The 19,500-nt window shown below is 43.2% G+C and overlaps 1 protein-coding gene across 1 annotated transcript in view; it reads left to right on the top strand.

The window, feature by feature from the left end:
- gabrg3 (gamma-aminobutyric acid type A receptor subunit gamma3) overlaps nucleotides 1–19,500 on the top strand; it is a gene marked incomplete at both ends in the record, with an annotated part of 192,654 nt that overhangs the window by 118,739 nt on the left and 54,415 nt on the right. Inside the window, one exon of the mRNA XM_080735407.1 lies at nucleotides 10,623–10,843. Coding sequence (XP_080591533.1) covers nucleotides 10,623–10,843 — 221 coding nt within the window. The remainder of the gene's footprint in view (nucleotides 1–10,622; nucleotides 10,844–19,500) is intronic.

The following is a 19,500-nucleotide window of genomic DNA, read 5'->3' as shown; positions in this document are numbered from 1 at the left end:
ATTTGAAATATTCAAAGATTTTCATGATTTTTCAAAAATAGCAGATCTACAAGCTCGCAGCGCGGCACTCGGTGCCGCGCTGTGAGCTTGTATATCTGCTATTTTTCAATAGTTAAAGCTGTACTGTGGAAGCTGCTCAACTAGTGGTCAGTAGCGGTATTGCTTTTTTCGGCCGGAGTCGCCGCGGACCACCGGAACGGGGGTCCGCGGACCACCGCGGCCGTCGCGAGCACCTCCGCCTTGCCGATACGATTCCGTAGAGCCGTCTCCCATCATTTTTAGACCAGAATTGAGGGAGTAGCAAGCAAGATTCCTTCACCAATGTAAACACAGTTGCTGAGGGAAGCTACTTCCTTTAGAGACAGCAAGACTCGCTGTGATTGGCCGGTGGTGTATGATCGGCGCTGTGATTGGCCGGTAGTGTATCATGTGGGAGATGACATCATTTTGCCTGGAAATTCTCCCCCCCTCACAACTCATAGAAAACATATAAAGAGAAGGCTTCAGAAGCTGAAAATAACAGAGTGGGGGTTCTAAAACTTTAGCGATTTAACAGTTAGGACAATTTTAAGATTTGTTTTATAAAAAAAGTTACATGGTATAACTTTAAAGCACAGGGGCCCCGCAGTGAATCCTCGTACCCAGGGCCCAGAATTTGGTGCGACACCTCTGTGTGTACACCCCAGTCTGCTAATGCCACGTTCAACGTTCTGTGATGGAGATTATGTTTCTCTGCAGTTTCCTTGCACTGCGTGCACCTGTCAAATCTGCATGTCCCTAGGGGGGCAGTTAAGCTGTGTTTTTGCCTCTGATTAATCATAACGCATCCACTTTCGGTTTACATAATACGGGAGTATCACTGATTTTAAATGTACGCCAGTCTCAGCACCATCTCTGTACAAGCCCCTCCGGATTTTTGGACCAGTTTGAAACTGGCATATTTTGAGCATTGAAAGAAGTTCAAAAACGGCAAAGATAGCAGATCTACAAGCTCGCAACACGTTGCAATGTGATGCGTAATCATGAGCCTGTGGATCTGCAACACATCTAAAGTATAAAAGAGAGCCTGTGTTTAATCCTTTAATGGAGTGAAATGCATGGTCTGTTTGTAACACTGTCTTATTACAGAAATAACAGAGCAGTGCGGGTGAAAAACAAGTTCAAAATGTGTCAACATAGTGAAATTCCATTATAATACTGCCGAGAAATAAAGCTGGGGTTCTTATGTGTCACTTTTGACTCAGTATCAAGTTGACCATGAGTCACCCGTTTTGACAGGACGGGACTCCCCTGCTTTTCAACATATCCCTGGAATACTGAAGTGCCTCTCTCACTCCCAACTCATTTTAGGCTGACCGTATCCGGTCAAAAACTATTTAAAACTGGGGGCGTGTTCCTCCACCTGCGTCATCAGCACCCACACCCTAGGTGGGGTTTGCGATAGGGCCTTTCTGTGGTGAGTTTGTATGTTCTTCTCCCCGTGTCTCCTTGGGCATAGGCCCTCACACAAAAACATGCCATAGTCCTGGTTTCTATACTACCTCCCCCTAGCCAGCCGGGTGCTCCCCAATGTCCCCTGGCGCGGCAGGGGGAGAGCGGAAAACAAGGACTACAGGTTAGGTAGTCACCGGGTGAGAAAAATGGGTTGCAAAAAACGTGGGATAAAAACATTTAAAACAAGGCAGACACGCCGCCAGAAACAAACTTGAGCTTTGTGACTTGTGAAGCACCCCCAAGCGCGTGAACTGCAGCCGTGCCAAGCGGTGCGATGTCCGCTTCTGCCATAACCATGCTTTTGGAATCCCAAATCATCCGTCCTTGTCAACATGTGATACGACAGGAGAGCCTTCCCAGCAAGCCAAATGAAGTCATGATAACATCATGATGACGTCCTCCGGTGACTCCGGTGATGTTCAGAACTAGGCCAGATCACAGCCCATATGTGGATGATCTTGACGTCATTACCAGGACGTCAATGGACATTTTTTGTTTGACAGGATTATTGTTATTGTTTGTAATGTTCGTTGAAATATGAGCATATAAGGTTATATTCTGGGATATATCTGACTAGTTATGATATTTCTATGGCCTCGATCGGACCCTCTGATTAATCCAGGACGTCCGTTTTTCGTGGGTAGGATTTATGTTGGTTGAAATCAGGTGATATTCTAGACCAGATCTGGTTTGATCTGGTTTGACTAGATCTGGAGTTTCTGGACCCAATCGAGACGTCACTGATTGGTCCAGGTCCTGACCGTGCTTGCTGGGTTGTGGCATTAACGTCCGACTCAGGGGAGTCACAAGGGCGACGCATGGTGAGATTCTGCCCCAAACTCGACGTGAAAATGTGTTGCTTTATAAGGTTTCCCTCTACTCACCAATCTACGATGTTCTCATCTGCAATGCTACATTTCCAGACGCTGTCACATAAGCCAAATATTAGTTTTTACAGATCCTTCTCCAAAAATGTGAATATTGTGTAAAAGTAAATTTTCTTGAGACTTTTATATATTTTTCTAGATAGATTGGACTTTCAGTGAATTATTCCAAACCTTTTTTGTTAAAACTTTTTATGGCATACAGCTCATGAATATCAAAAGTCTGTATTTCAATATATTACAATATTACACGGAACCACTCAAAACAAGGATTTATAATAGAGAAATGTCAACCTTCTGAAGTCAGAGTTGCTTGAAGTCCAGTGGGAAGTTTCCAAAGTCAGTTGTGATTTGGGGTACTATGGCAACTGCAATGCTTTTTTACACAATATTCAATTTTTTTCGAGAAGGATCTGTATATTAGATTTGCAGAACTTTTCCTCCACCAGTCATTAAACCCCTGATAATGTCCTAGTTTTTCCAATCCCCTACGCTGAACAATTGAAGGTCACGAGACCCCGTGGTTCGCCTGATTATGGACTGCATGCATTCTAATTGGCCAGCTATTGAAATGAAGGCCTGCTGAGAGGCAGTGTCTAGGTGGTAAAAGGTCAAATGAATTTCCGGAGATGGTGGTGGACAGTGTGATAAAGGCTGTGTGAGGCTGGAGGAATCCATCCAGACTCCTCCATCACTAAGTATCTTATAGTCCAAGCATTTCGTGCACAAATCGTGCACTTTATGATAGAAGCATGAAATTTGGCACACAGTTAGAACATGCCATATGGAACATTTTTGGCTATCCACGGGTTTCCAACGCCCTATAGACGGGTTTCTTGTTTACAAACATTGAGACTAAATGCACAGGTGACTGTATCATGTAATCAGTCCGTCCAATCCCCAAACCTGTTGTTTTGGGGAGCGCTGGTTTCATTGGCTAATTTTGGTACCGAATCAAACGTGACGTGGACCAGAAACCCGTCTATAGTGCATTGCGCAGACATTGACACGACGTGAGCTTGTATGTCTGCTGTTAAACCGGAAGTGTGGTCCAAATAATCTTCAGTAAACTCCTGCGGAAAGAGGTGGATAGGGCCATTGCAGATTTGTCTTGGGAAACTTCTGGGAGCCAATCAAAGTTGGGCTCTCATAGACTTTACTATACAGTAAAATAATACAAAAAATAAATATGCTTTAAGAAGCATCTAGCCTCGGAAACCCAGACTTTTATTTTGGCGATAAGAAGCATGTGAGGGGTCAAACTAGGGTTTTTTCATGATTCTGAATCCAATGCAAGCATTTGTTTTGCACGAAAAACATTCCTTTCCGAAACACGGCCCCCACAAAACTGTGAAAAGTGACGACTCATCACTAAACCATAGTTTTATGGGGGCCATTTTTAGCCCACGAAATGTTTTCCGTGCAAAACAAATGCTTGCATTGGATTCAGAATCATGAAAAAACCCTAGTTTGACCCCTCACATGCTACTTAAAGCATATATATATGTATTATTTTACTGTATAGTAAAGTCTATGAGACGCTAACTTTGATTGGCTCCCACAATTTTACCAAGACAAGTTTGCGATGGCCCTATAGCCAAGAATATTCCATATGGCATGTTCTATCTGTGTGCCAAATGTCATGCTTCTATCATAAAGTGCACGATTCCATCAACATACAGCCCGAAATGCCCGGACCAGGCCTGGAATTCCGTCATTTTAGGGGCAAGGCCACTTGGCCTTTGGTGTTGTCCATTTTTTGAGGGCACAAAGGCCAAATGCCAGGGCAGGAAGCCCATCAAATAAAACAAGATTTTACTCCATTGAAAATATGTGTTGAATTTAAGGTTTAAGGATGATAACCTAATCTGCAGTGAAATAGATAATGGTATTTACAATCTGATTCATGCTCAGCCCTGCACCAATCAAAGTCACTGGATTGGTTTAAAGATGGGGGACTCTGGGGAGTTATTATTTCAGAATCTCAAAAAAAAACAAAAAAAACACTGGTGTCTACATGACAAGAAAGAGACTGCGGTGTCTACTGTCTACATATTGACAGGGCAGAGACAGAGGAGAAAGGGCTACAGTCAGCTGGGGCATTAAGGTCACTGTGGCCTCAGGTCATGCCATTGGTTTGAGGGGCACAAGGCCAAACTGAGGGGTAACGGGGGCCATGGCCTTCATGGCCTCCAAGAAATTCCTGCCCTGGCCCGGACTATTAGTGCTGCAGCTAAAATTGTATTTAAACACTTTGGTAAAACCTCTATTCTTAGTTAAACAAACCTGAAACTAACTGTAAACTCTTTGCCAAAAATAGCCTACAAGCTACGCCAACAATGCGTCACAATGAACGCATTGGAAAGAGTTTGAATAGTTTCTAACTTGTGCAGCATCCAAGTTTACCCATTTAATCATCTGACATAATCTGACCTTGTGGCAAACTCATGTAGACCTCATATCCAACAGACACCACATCAAAGACATAATGTTCAATTATTAATCTGGTTGCATAGGGTAACCACAGACTATTGTTCTTTTCCTTTTCATCTTTTCTGTAACCTCAAAAGTCCATTGACTCCTTTTCTGATTGGGCAATACTCATACTGTAATGTCCAATCAGACAGGATTGGTCAAACTTCACGTGACATCACAATATATAGGCAACCACACTTGCAATTTCTCAAAATATAGCTTTCTAGCTTTCTATGAGAGAGAGAGAGAGAGAGAGAGAGAGAGAGAGAGAGAGAGAGAGAGAGAGAGAGAGAGAGAGAGAGAGAGAGAGAGAGAGAGAGAGAGAGAGAGAGAGAGAGAGAGAGAGAGAGAGAGAGAGAGAGAGAGAGAGAGAGAGAGAGAATTATAGACCAATTATTTGTTTACAAACATTGAGACTGAATGCACAGCTGACTGTATCATGTAATCAATTCCCAACAGATCCCCAAACCTGTTGTTTTGGGGAGCACTGGTTATTCAACCTCCTCTTGTGTGCTAGTGAGGTGCTCCCATGGGAGCGCCCTTATCGAGACATATACTTCATTGCGCAACGGTATTCCGCGTCAAGAGTAGCTGATATACAAACTCACATCGCGTCACCAATGCAACCCTTCTGAGCTTGGAGGTCTGCGGCTCTGCGCGCGACACCGTCGCAGGACGGAGCATAATTAGGCTTCATGGACTGCAGCTGGGCGAGCAGTAGACGCTCTGGTGATCATGAGGACGAGGAGCGCTCCCTCTGTTCTGATGACGGTGAATAGAGGTGGGGTTTAAGGACAACTGTTTTGAATCGCTATTATTGTTTACAATCAACAGAAACTAAGGATTATATATTTCAAGAGTGAGAATTTACAGTAAAAATCACACCCGTGTGAACTGACCAGCTCAGTGGCCTTGTGGTTAGAGTGTCCGCCCTGAGACTGGGAGGTCGGGGGTTCAATTCCCCGGCCGGGTCATACCAAAGACTATAAAAATGGGACCCAATGCCTCCCTGCTTGGCACTCAGCATCAAGGGTTGGATTGGGGGGGTTGATCACCACCACCAATGGGGATCCTGTCTGTCTGTCTGTCTGTCTGTCTGTCTGTCTGTCTGTCTGTCTGTCTGTCTGTCTGTCTGTCTGTCTGACTGACCAGCTCAGTGGCCTTGTGGTTAGAGTGTCCGCCCTGAGACTGGGAGGTCGGGGGTTCAATTCCCCGGCCGGGTCATACCAAAGACTATAAAAATGGGACCCAATGCCTCCCTGCTTGGCACTCAGCATCAAGGGTTGGATTGGGGGGGTTGATCACCACCAATGGGGGTCCAGGGACTACAGATGAAAATTAGCCCACGGCGGGCTAACTCTGGCTCATTTACATTGAAGTGAAAACTGACATGTTCATTAATGAGCACGGTCCCTGTCAAATAAACAGATCTTAACTCTTAACTGAGCGGTGGTTCCCCCCCCCCCTTCCCCCGTGTGTGTGTGTGTGTGTGTGTGTGTGTGTGTGTGTGTGTGTGTGTGTGTGTGTGTGTGTGTGTGTGTGTGTGTGTGTGTGTGTGTGTGTGTGTGTGTGTGTGTGTGTGTGTGTGTGTGTGTGTGTGTGTGTGTGTGTGTGTGTGTGTGTGTGTGCCTGCCTGGTCTGGCCTGGCCTGAACAACAGCGCCCCTCCCTTAACATGTGTGGTCAGAAAAGGTTACTGCAGGCTACAGACAGACAGACAGACAGACAGACAGACACGGAGACAGACAGACATACCCACACACACGGCCACGTATAGGAGCGTTGTGACCACCGCTCAAAAATCCTAAGCATTCTTCCTCCACACTGGGAGAAAAACGGCATCTGAAAGTTTGATGGAATGCATTTTTAAACACGAGTGCCATCCATTGCATCCTATGAACGGTGGGGTTCATTTGGTGCCGACCGGCGTGCGCATGCTGGTTTATATCAATGTGACGTGGACCATTAAGGCATCTATTGGATCATGCCCTCTTGATGGAGTATGCTCTCTACACCTTTCTAGTTCTAGTTCCCCTTGGTGGAGTATGCTCTGCTTTCTACGCCTTTCTAGTTCTAGGAACTGCTTATACAAGAGGTAAATGAGGTAATCTTACAAGCATGATGTTAATTATCATCATTATTGCACGGCTTGTTTGAATGCTTGATTCTGATTGGTCAATGTCCTTAGCGGCCATTTCTTAGGTCAAAACACAGGTGTTTCAATTGTTTGATTGCATAGAACTAATGTTATAGTTTAATCAGAACACCGGTGTAGGGCTGTGTTGACCCAAGAAATGGCCGCTCTTAGAACTACATTTGGCACACCCTATCGCTGGAATCAGCGGTCTGATCACAACACATGCTGATTGCCCACAGCTGCGTGGCTCGTTACCTATTGTGTGGCAAATCATGGAAAACTTTAATACAATACAATTCAATTACGAGTCATGACTGATTTCCATCTCCCTAACGGAATAATGATTGCCTGATTACGTACTTTAGCCACTACTCTGTTCTGTCCAGCTGGCTTTGACCCTGACATGTGGAGACATCAAATAAGGCAAACTGGGCTCCACATCAACGTCAGGTATAATTATAATTATCCTGGAAGTCACTTTGTGTTTTCACTGATTGAGCTGGCATTTTTTTTGTCTTCTTTTGTAGAGAGTAGTGATTAAGCAATGTTAAGTAAAAAGTCAGCCACAAATGCCTTCTAAATCAGTAGTTCTCAAACTTTTTCTTGTCAAGGACCCCCCATCTGATTATTATTTTTTTGTGCCAGCCTGGCACAAAACATTTGTCATCTTATATTCAGCTCAGAATAAAAGACTTTAATCGATTGGAACAAAATGTTGCTATCATTTTCGATCAAAAATAGCAGATGTACAAGCTCGCAGCGTGGCATTAAGTGACGCACTGTGAGCTTGTACTGTATATCTGCCATTTTTGAGAACCACTGTTTGAAACCAATGTTCTAAATCTTAAGAGTTTTCTGAAAAATGTGTGATGCTACATTATAGCTAAAATCTAAAGTGACACAGATACTTTCACGGCTATAATCGGTTCAAGTCAATGTTTCCCTAATTATGTCATGTTTCTGACACCGTGGTCCCTGACTAATATCTGTGACAATTGGTATGATGCTGTAGGGTGGCCCTGTGAAAACAGATGAAAATGTGGTGAAAATAGACGATCTTGCAACATGCTGTGAGCTTGTAGATCAGCTATTTTCGGTGAAGAGATTTGGTGTAGAAGTAGTAGTTAAAGTGGATAAGCCTGATGTATACTGAATTATACAGAAAATAACCATTGCATCGTGGAGGGTTGTGAGCTTGTAGATCAGCTATTTTTGTAGTATAATGTATGCATTAATGGCTCCTAGACTCATTAACTCCAGCCTTTCTTCACATTTCTGGGTCTTCCCCGACACTGAGTGCTAAGTCACGTAATCCATGTTATAGCTACTAAAAGCTGCAGATGACCTCTATCCCATGCAGTCAGCAAGCTGAGGGGATTCCCCTCTGAATTCTTAATAAAAGCCTCTCTGATAGAGCCATGTTTTCTGTGTGTGTGTGTGTGTGTGTGTGTGTGTGTGTGTGTGTGTGTGTGTGTGTGTGTGTGTGTGTGTGTGTGTGTGTGTGTGTGTGTGTGTGTGTGTGTGTGTGTGTGTGTGTGTGTGTGTGTGTGTGTGTGTGTGTGTGTGTGTGTGTGTGTGTGTGTGTGTCTAGCTATACTTATGGGGACTAAACGCATGTTCACACAGTCACCTGCAGGGGACCTCTGACAGTGTGGGGACAGAGGCGGTACTGTAGAGGCAACCTCTTTTTCGAACCAATGTTTTCTTTTTTGTGTGTCTGCACATGAACATGGAAGGAAGCTCCTCTGAGACATGATGCGCAGCTAGTGTACCCCAGCGAAGGCTCCCTGGACACTAGCTCTGCACAGCAGAAGTGTTTTAGTGTAGCACTTTATGTTTACAAATGACAAACGCCCCTGGTAGACACGAGACCACAAAGTCATCTTTACGAGAACAGCGAATCCGACACCCAGGGGGAGTGTGGTTCCCTTTTGTACGTACAAGCATTCCCCTTCATGGTGTCTGCTGACGACAGCGGGGTCGCGCTGTCGTCTAACCATTGTTTGCTAGCACGTTCTCCCCGTGGCCCACAAGAAAATCAAATTTTTGATGTTCCTAAACTTTCACAAAACCTCTCCGCTTGATACGTCATGCCATGGTGACACGAAAATCAATACGCTCTGTAATAGAGGTGGAGTTTTAGCTTGGGGAGAGTGTGACATGCTTCTGCTCTGTCTGAATGGCAGTGGCGTCAGTTCAGAAAAAGCTAAGGTATGGCAACATGACTGGTGTCGACACCAGTCATGTTGCCATACCTTAGCAACAGGCATGATACATTTATTTTAAGTACATTTTATTTTTTCCCCCGTTTCTACGGTTTCTTGGGCTGGATATGGCAGCCTGGAATGGTTGTTCAAGTGCAGCTAAACTTGGCATGTTAGTAACGTGCCACAATTAACAATAATGCATTACACCTGTGCAGCTGACCTGCGGAACCTGGGAATATACCATTCTGTCAAGATGGGGAGAATACAAGTGTGGAGAATATAATTATAATACCTTGTTGAAGTGACCATTTTTTTAAATGTTGCACTTATTTTCTGTAATTTAACAACATAATAACTAGCACAGATAGACAAAGAGACATTCATGGATTTATATTTAAAAGTAACTTTTATTTTCAGCCCTGGGCCCAGGGTATGGCAGCTGCATACCCCTGCCATACCCAATTGACGCCCCTGCTGAATGGTTTGGTTTGGTTGATTGTTTGTACATTTGAAAATAAATATCTTTTGGCCCATACAGGGTTTGATTTGTTGGGGGGGATTTTATTTGTATTACATAGCACTGTCTGATATGTTTGATATGTTTAACAATTTAATGAAAGATGAAGTAGTTAAGACCCCTCTGTTTGGTTTTTATTTTCAGCAAATTGAACCCTGATAGTCAGGGAATTTTAATAAAACCCTGGGAATAAATTCCTTACCAAACAATTTCTTCACCAATGTGTTCGTAAAGGTGTCTAGTAACATATCTAACAAAGATTGAAATTCAACATCCCTAGCAAAATGTTTGACAGCTAGGGTAATTCTGGGTCTCATTCACTTACTATACACTGTACTATAAGGGAAAAAATCACTCCCAACAATATGCTTTAAGTGGGATGTGAGGGGTCTAACTAGGTGTTTTTAATTATTCTGAATCCATTGCAAGCATTTGTTTTGCACGAAAAACATTCATTGGGCCAAAAACAGACGCACAAAAACGATGGTTTAGTGATGAGTCATCACTTTTCACAAGGTGTATGGGGTCCATTTTTGGCCCAAGGAATGTTTTTCGTGCCAAACAAATGCTTGCAATGGATTCAGAATAATTAAAAACACCTAGTTAGACCCCTCACATCCCACTTAAAGCATAATTGTTGGGAGTGATTTTTTCCCTTATAGTACAGTGTACAGTAAGTGAATGAGACCCAGAATTACCCTAGCTGTCAAACATTTTGCTAGGGATGTTGAATTTCAATCTTTGTTAGATATGTTACTAGACACCTTTACGAACACATTGGTGAAGAAATTGTTTGGTAAGGAATTTATTCCCAGATTTGACAGATATTCTGCTAATCTTCCCTGACTATGAGCCATTACACAACCACAACCACTTACTGTTGCCTGTCATTTTGACGTTCTCTTGTAGGAATACCAGATCGACATTATCTTTGCTCAGACGTGGACAGACAGCCGGCTCAGATACAACAGCACAATGAAGATACTGACTCTGAACAGCAACATGGTGGGACTCATTTGGCTCCCGGACACCATCTTCAGGAACTCCAAGACCGCCGATTCCCATTGGATTACCACACCCAATCAGCTGCTCAGAATATGGAATGACGGCAAGATACTTTATACGCTAAGGTACGTGACGGCACCCCTCCTTTCTCCCTCTGACACCAAGTTTGTTTGCAGAAAATAGCTGGTCGACGAGCTCACACATTTCACACTATAGAGCATCACAGTGAGGTGCCGGAAGTAAACAGCCCATTCATTTACACCATAAGGGATTTCATTATCAGGCATAAAGTCATAACAATTCAATGAACACTTACCACTAGGATGCTGGTTGTAAAATGGTTCTACTCCTGTAGAACCCCAAGTGTGTATGCAATCACTCTAGTTTTAGTAAAATCTTGTTTTAATAACTAGAGAAGAACTGCATTACCCATACTGCAAAAAATGTACATCCGGTGACATCGACATCTGTGATTGGTGGAGCTCGCGGCTACCTCGGAAATAGCTACTGCCCCCTGTCAGCCCGGCAGATTAATGCACTTCAGGTTAACTCCGTGAGCAAGTCTTTCTTTTACAAATATGATGCGCAATTTTAAAGATGAAGATAAGAGCGGCCGCAGAGGTGAAAATCACTATGTGTCAGGCCATATGCTGGCCTGGATTACTAAACTGAGTGCGTGTGTGTGAGAGTGAGAGAGAAAGAAAAAGAGGAAAAGAAAGGTCTGTGTACCATAGAAAATGTTAAAGCAGATCTAAACTTGTACTGTATGAGCACTTGAACCCTAGCATCCCTATTCTGGGGGGTAACTTTCACGGCACTACAAGCTCACAACATGTCGCAAAGGAGTGGACTAAGCACGGAGACGACCCCGGTCAAGTTCACCAAGTATAGAGGATTTTAGTGGTCAACCTAATTTATTAGAAAGGTCAGATAACCAATCATTTGCCCTGTAATTACTGGCCTTTCAAGTTTCAACATCAGGCTCTCGTCACCCTCTCCCTTGGGGCCCAAAGACAATCATCTGTGCATAAATTATACTGTAGCAATCAGTGCGGGAATGAATTAAGTACATTTACTCAAGTACTGTACTTTTGGAGGTACATTTACTTTACTGGAGTATTTAAATTTTTTGATACTTAAAACTTCTACTCCACTACATCTCAGAGGCAAATAGTTTCTCAACCGCTGGGCCTGGGGACCTTTGGTGTGCCCCTGAGAAGGGTCAAGTGTGCCCCTTGAAACTGCTTGAAAGCCGGTATTGTATTTATCATTTTAAAAATGATTTAAACTAGTGAAAACAGCCGTTCTACAAGCACACAACGCCTCGCGGTTGTGAGGCGTTGTGTGCTTGTAGATCGGCTGTTTTCACTACTGTTGTGCACAGTCTTGTATGATGAAGCAGGGCTTTACATTGCGAAGAAACGTACAAATTCGAAACTTGGAGATACAAGGTTTCTTCCCGACAGTGACGATATTTACACCCCCGTATTATGTTGGTGTGCCCATGGATTCTTGGGACATGAAAAGTGTGCCCATGCAGAAAAAAGGTTGAGAAACACTAGGCCTACAATTATTTGACAGCTTTAGTTACCAGTTATACAACACATGCATTATTACTTCAGATTTTCAAGCTCACAAGGCATAGTATCGCAATGAATGTTGAGCTTGTAGATTTCGAATTTTAAAACATTTTAGTACTTCAATATATATTTCTCACATTTGAACAATTAAAAGGAGCACACTCAAAATGCTAAATCAGATCAGATGTAATTTTTTTATATATACAGTAGCAAGGTCATTTTCGGGTCATAGACCTTCTTGAGGCATAAAGTAATTTTCGGTGAATATGACAGTATATATATATATCATATATATATCATATATATATATCATCACTTGATTGGTGAATGTGTCACACCTGTGCCAAACAAAACATTTCAGTGACAAAACTCATTGTTGTTGTAGTCATGACTTTGTACTGTCGGGCGGAACTTCATAGATAATTAAAAAAAATCACACCCAATGTGAAGTGAGCGGTGGTCGTGATTGCATAACGTCTTCAGACTAGGATTTAAGTCTAGGATGTACAGGCTAGGCTACACACACACGTTTTGCTATGGCAAAACGCTGAGGAAAAAGGCTACAGACATACGACATATGACATCACTAGACAAACATGATGCTACGTACACACATTTTACTATGGCAAAACGCTGAGGAAAAAGGCTACAGACACACGCACAGCCACTTATAGGAGCGGTTTGCACCGCTCAATAAATAATGAAGATAACATAGTGTTCTCGCCTTTCAGGCCAGCCCACAACTAGAAAGATGCAATTGGAAATTGCAAGTGTGGTTGCCTTGGGCGAGTCAAGCTTGCAAATATCTCTGTATCTCTCAGTCCTTGTCCCTGTTCGAGCAGTGCTAACCATTCCGTCCTCGTCCCTTTTATGCCCATACAGTATATGGAGATCCATGATGTCATCAATATTAAGCCCATATCTTGGAATGCCCATGTATGGACATACCGCAATGTTTCACCTATATGTATTTTACCGTGGCGGCCCGTCACGCCTTGATTTTGGTTGCCACAGCTTGATTTTTAGGAAATTATATATTTTTATATGAGACGCTGTCCTTGGTGCTGAACTCTGCCTCTGTCCCACTATCTCTCCTCGCTGGGGTGCTTAGCGGTCTAACGGCCCAGCAAGACTCCACAACATGTACTTTGAAGGCATGGGGCCTATATTATTAGAACGCGTAAGTAGACGCTGAACAAATCAAATAAAACAGTGAAGAAAAATAAAGTGTTGCTGTTTGACGTATCCGACGGCCCAGTTTAGTTTTTCCCTGCGATCACATGACTTTATACTGTCTGTTTGTACAACAGACTGTAGACTTACTGTCATAAGAATTGAAGTTGTGTCCCTGTTGTGTTGGTTATTACATGTATAACCTTGAGCAGATTGCAACTATTTATAATATATGTCCCGTCGCGATATAAACACTTTCCCTCTATCTGTGAGCAACTCCTCACAAATGCCCCTTCCTTGAACACACTCATTCTGTTTGGTAATGGTTTGGGATCCCAATGGAATAATAGGTCTAATCTGCAGGACTGCACAAACGTCAACATATGCCTTGGGAGTGAGACTGTGTTTGTTGGACACACGGTACAATGCGTCACGGGAGTCGGCAGGACTAAATGCCTGTAATTATTTCGTTGCGGGTGGGAGCGGCGGGCAGAAATGAACTGCGTGCGGTCAGAAATGAAATCATTGTGGGAACGGGCGGGAATGGTCAGAAATCCAATGGGAGCGGGCAGGAGCGGTATTAAGAAAACTCTAGTCGACAGTATGTTTGCACAACTGAACAACAGCTGTGATTGTTTTCAAAGTTATGTGCTCTCCATGTCACTGACGCTGCGTGATCGCGGTCGCCACGTGGACGCAGCTAGGATTTTTTTATTTTTTTTTATCCCATGATTTTGTAACCCATTTTTTCACCCAGTGCTTATTGCCTATGTAATCCTGGGCTCTGCTCTCCCTTTGCCGCACCTAGGGAGACAACGGACTGACCTCATGCTTCCTTCTATGCATGAGAAGTTGCTTCTTTTCACCTGACAGGGGGGATTTCCCCGGTTTGGACGTAGCTCATGGAAGGAACACGTTATTCCAACCAGTTCCTCTCCCCTCCATCAGGCACCCCGGCTGACCAGGGGGAGGCAGCTAGGAGTTTGTTGAGAGTGGAGGTTATAAGGGCTGAAGAGCTGGACAACACTCTGAGAGACGGTTTTGTGGAAACTCAGTCATAGAATGGAAATTAATTTGTGTGGTCAATGTAAATAATTTGCACTGCGTTTACAAACTGCGTTATACACCCGACCTGTGGGAGGCAGCAATGTGCCGTAAGGCATCCAGTGTAGCAGAAGCTACTGCACATGAAGAAGAAGTTGCGCCTGCGCAGTAGTACTGAACTATCGCACAAATTGTACATTGAAGGTGTTGATGGCAGCTTCCTTGCCAGAGTACTGAACAATATTTGTACCAAGTAGTGTGGACCCGGTTGGATTACTGGTGTGCTGTGTGAGATCTGTCACATAGGGGTGCGTGTTGTTGTTCCAACTCGCATTACTCCGACGTTGCGTTCATCCGACTCTCCCCATTACTAACCCTAACCGCACACGTAGCCACGTAGTGGGAGTAATGAGACGTCGGACTCACTGAGGTGTGCCCCCCGGCACAAAGCCCCACTCCACTCCATGGCTCTTGCTGTGATCACAGCTCTGCCTGAAAAACATAATAAAAATAAAAATAAAATCCACGCCGAGTATGAGGACATCATGCAAGAGTCAAATTACAAACAAAACCTAGTGAGATTCACCTCAGTGAAACAATATGCATGGCATTCATGGAATTTGATGTGCAATATCTGTTGGTGGCGTGAGAGAGAGACAATGAAATGTCACTTTGCATTTGCATTGCCTCGATTTCAGCCAAAGTAAACAGAGATGACATTTTGTGGTATCTGTTCTGTGTTCTACTGGCTACAGAGTGACTGTTGCGATGAGGTTGAAAGGTCACACTGCATTTTCAAGACCACTAATGCATGATTAGTATCTGTGTCATTACTTTACCATCACTTATTTCACTATACTGTTTATAACGTTGTTTTACAGCGGTTTCACTTGAAACTAAAATCTGTATGTTTTATCTCCAGTATGGGAGACCAAACATCTACCGCTCATCCAAGACAAAATCCCTGCGTGGCCAGGGAAGATATTATCTATATGAAAGAATAGGGAGAGCATCTCCAACCACTGCAGATGTGTTAAATATATTGAATTAACTATTGAATTATCTCCGCCAGGGTGGAGGGGATTACATTTTTGTCCTTGTCCGTCCGTGTTTCTGCCTGTGAGCTGAATCGCGGGCACTGCTAGACTGAATGGTGTGAAAATGTACAAGCACACTTCCAATAGGAAAAGGAAGAACACGGCCCACATTTTTCACAACAGATTTTCAGGCCGCTACGCAGCCTTCTAATCCAGAAGGGGGTCCCTAATGTGACCCCTGGTGTGACTATTCTGATGGCAGGCCCCTGAACAGTGTTTGTGCCAAGTGTGGTACAGTGCGCCTGTGGCCCCCGGGGGCCACGTGGGAAACAGTTTTTGTTATTACCCCCACATTACCTCCACGTTAAACACACCCACACCTACACACACACACACGCACAAACAAATTATGCACACATCATGGTCTTGTGACAAGGACCATAAAACATTATAATACGTCACACTGTTTGCCTGTAGATATGTAAAAAAAGAAGAAGAAAGAAAAACACTCTGTAATTGTCTTCACAACAAACAAAAGAAAAACATGAAAATCATGAAAGCAACATGAGTGCACCTCCCAACACTGCTTTCACTTATACCCATAGGGGAACTTAAATGTTGCAAAGTCTATTGTACAAACTGCACCTTACTTGTGTCAGGAGTCAGGACTGCTGCACAGTCCTGGTTAGGCAGCCAAGCCTGGCGGAGATACGCTCCTGACCAAGGGCACTGTTATATACAATTTACAATTTAAGCATTTAGCAGACGCTCTTAATCCAGAGCGACTTACAATAAAGGTAATACATCAGCACATCAACATCAATACATCAAATGCAAATAAATAGTAGGATAATCTAAGAAAAACATAGGTAGACCAAGCATCTATTAAGCTTGGTCACCTATTCTATTTGTGACAGTCAGGTCGCAGTCACTATGAAAACCTCCACCAGCTGTCTGTCAGTCAGTCCGTCAGTCCATCAGTCCATCACGTCTCGTCACACGTGACCCCCCTGATTTCTCACATGCCCCTCTTCTTGCGCCACCATGAGGTTGCTTTTTGCAGACAACATACATGCGACCTGGCGGTCGCTTATCTCCTGATTAGGGAGTCTTACTGGTATTCATTAAAATAAGTTACAGATTGTTGCTCTAAATAAGGTCAATTGCTTAGCAGCAGCCAAGTGTTAAGGAGGGAGGCATTCAACAGCATGTTATCTCAGACCTCCTGCAGGCCAGTTAGATATTGCCATGGGAGCCACCCTGGTGGTGTTAGAATGAAAGCCATTAGGACTGAGCCTTCCCATAATGAAGGGTTAAATCGTCGTTGTCGGGTGAAAACCTTGTATGTCCAAAACCGTTCGTTTTGCATTTATCATTTAAAAATGATTTAAACGAGTGAAAACAGCCGTTCTACAAGCACACAACGCCTCGCGGTGCGAGGCGTTGTGTTCTTGTAGATCTGCTGTTTTCACTACTTTTGTGCGACGGCCTTGTATGATGAAGCAGGGCTTTACTTTGCAAAAGAACGTACAAATTTGAAACTTGGAGATACAAGGTTATTTCCACCCGACAACAACGAAATATAGATATAGATATAACCCCACGTCATCAGACGGCTGGAACCCACGGTGGATTTCACGATTTGTAAATGTTGTGCTGATGTGTTGACTGGGCAACTACTCTGGCAGAGTGTTCTCTGTGTTTGTTTGCGCGGTAGACAGTCCAGTAGACAGTAGACAGTCCAGTCTGTGGCAAGGAAAAGTGTAAACCTTTTTGCATGTGGTGTGCGCATGCGCGCCACCTACAGTACAGGCTAAAAGATGATGAAATAAATGGCAAATATTTTGAGATTATGAGAAGTGGACAGACATTTGAAGTTGGAAAGTGGATGGTCGCCGAGCCAGACAAGTTATTGATTTTTGTGTTATGTTTAGTGTGCGCGAGTCAGACATCAGACATCAGACATTCGGTCGTTTATATGTTATGTTAGATATCGTTGTTGTCGGGTGAAAACCTTGTATGTCCAAAACAGATTGTTTTGTATTTATAATTTTTAACATGGTGCGAGGCGTTGTGTGCTTGTAGATCGGCTGTTTTCACTACTTTTGAGCGATGGCCATATGATGAAGCAGTGCTTTACTTTGCGAAAAAATTTACAAATTTGAAACTTGGAGATACAAGGTTTCTGCCCGACAACGGCGATATGTAACCCCCCGGCTCCACCGGGCGCGTCGAGCGTTGCGTCAACGTCAACGCTGGGAACGCTCCCGTTTTAATCAATGAAGGGTGCTCCACTGCCGACGTCAACGTCCGCGTCGGACGCTCAAATTCGCCCGGTTCATTTTTTGACGCCGTCCGACGCCGGCACGACGCCGTCATTTTGGTGGAGCCCTAGCCTTAGATAGTTGAGTCCCTCAGGGCTCTTCCTGTTTTCAGTCTACACTAAATCTCTTAGGTGGAAATGGCCAATCTACAGGCTCACATTCAATGTGTTGCAATGTAAAATGTATGTTCTGAGCTTGTTAGATGAGCTGGCGAATGTTTGCCACGACAATTGGGACGCTAGGGTTCATGTGTTTGATAATGAACATGCTTTTCATTTGAGACCAGGTAGAAATCCCTCACCCTGCAACAAGGGTTATGCAATTTTGCATGTATTGGCTTTTAACTCACCCTCAATATGTCTGAATAAATATAAAACGTTACTGGCATATTGCACATGTCCTCCCATTATAGAACTATTACAACCCTGCTTCCGGGTTGACATTTCCCTAATCTCTCAAGAACAGACTCTGTGATGAGGAAGGAAAAATAACTTTTTTTTGGACGATGGCTAGCCAGATTGGCGTTTCCCTGATGTCGAAGACGTCCAAATCAAACTCATTTTCACTTTTACCCTCAGAATGTATCGCTCATGGCAGCTCATTTTAATGGGATCATGGTAACCTTACATGTGGTTTGAAGGCAATTATTCAAATGTTTGGAGGATGAGGGTTAATTACATTTTTGATTGAGTTTTATAATTGAAGGTCAGCAACAGTTGACTCAGTCTGTTATGTTGGTGTAAGACTACCCCTCTATGTTTCACATAACCTAAGTTAAAGGCTAAAGGTTACTGGGCATTCTCTCTGGGACTCTGCATTAAATTGAACTACCCTTGGACTCATATTCCAGCTAAATCATCTTTTAGTCATGCTTTGGTTTTACTTTTGAAATGTAAAGTGTGTTATAACTAGGGCTGGGATGCGATAACATTTTTTAATCTAATTAATTACAGGCTCTGTGATTAATTAATCGCAATTAATTGCATTTTAATCGCACATCGATATTTGACCTGAGAAGCATTTTTTTTTTCCAAGTAAAACACATTTTGTTGTACGAGGGAATCAACAAGTGAGTTTTTTAAATCAAAATTTCGCATCCACTGGGCAAAGCAAAGCACTCTGATCGACTACTTCTCCCTTTGCGTTTGTTTGTCTCTTCTTGGTTGGTGCATCGCTATGATCAGTATGCCCGAAACTGATGGTTCTGTGGTGCAAAAACTAAGTGTGATTAAAATGCGTTAATTTTTTTAATCGTGTTAATTTTCTGCAATTAATTAATCGCAATTAATCAGTTAAAGTCCCAGCCCTAGTTATAACATATTTTTCAATATCTGCCACACAAGTAAAGAGTGGGTGTACCCATTTTTGTTAGAAGTTCAAGCTACGTTGTGTATTGTACTTAACCCTTTTAGGCCTGACCTAAGTTTTCTGAAAAAACATCAAATATGATTCAAATGTTGCTACATACTGTACATGTACTAGCCTGGTTTCCAGCCTGTTTGTGCTCCGTTCGGCGATTTGTTTTACACTACACTAAAATGTGTTCCCGGCCTCATTGTGCAGGATAACAAAACAAGTAACAAGTAAACTGTAAACTATAAAATGTAGATTCCACACAGTGATC

Source organism: Nannobrachium achirus (assembly GCF_963921795.1).
Source record: "Nannobrachium achirus genome assembly, chromosome: 1".
Lineage (NCBI taxonomy): Eukaryota > Metazoa > Chordata > Actinopteri > Myctophiformes > Myctophidae > Nannobrachium > Nannobrachium achirus.
Note: the sequence above shows the minus strand (reverse complement) of the source record. Positions and strands in the feature narration are given on the sequence as shown.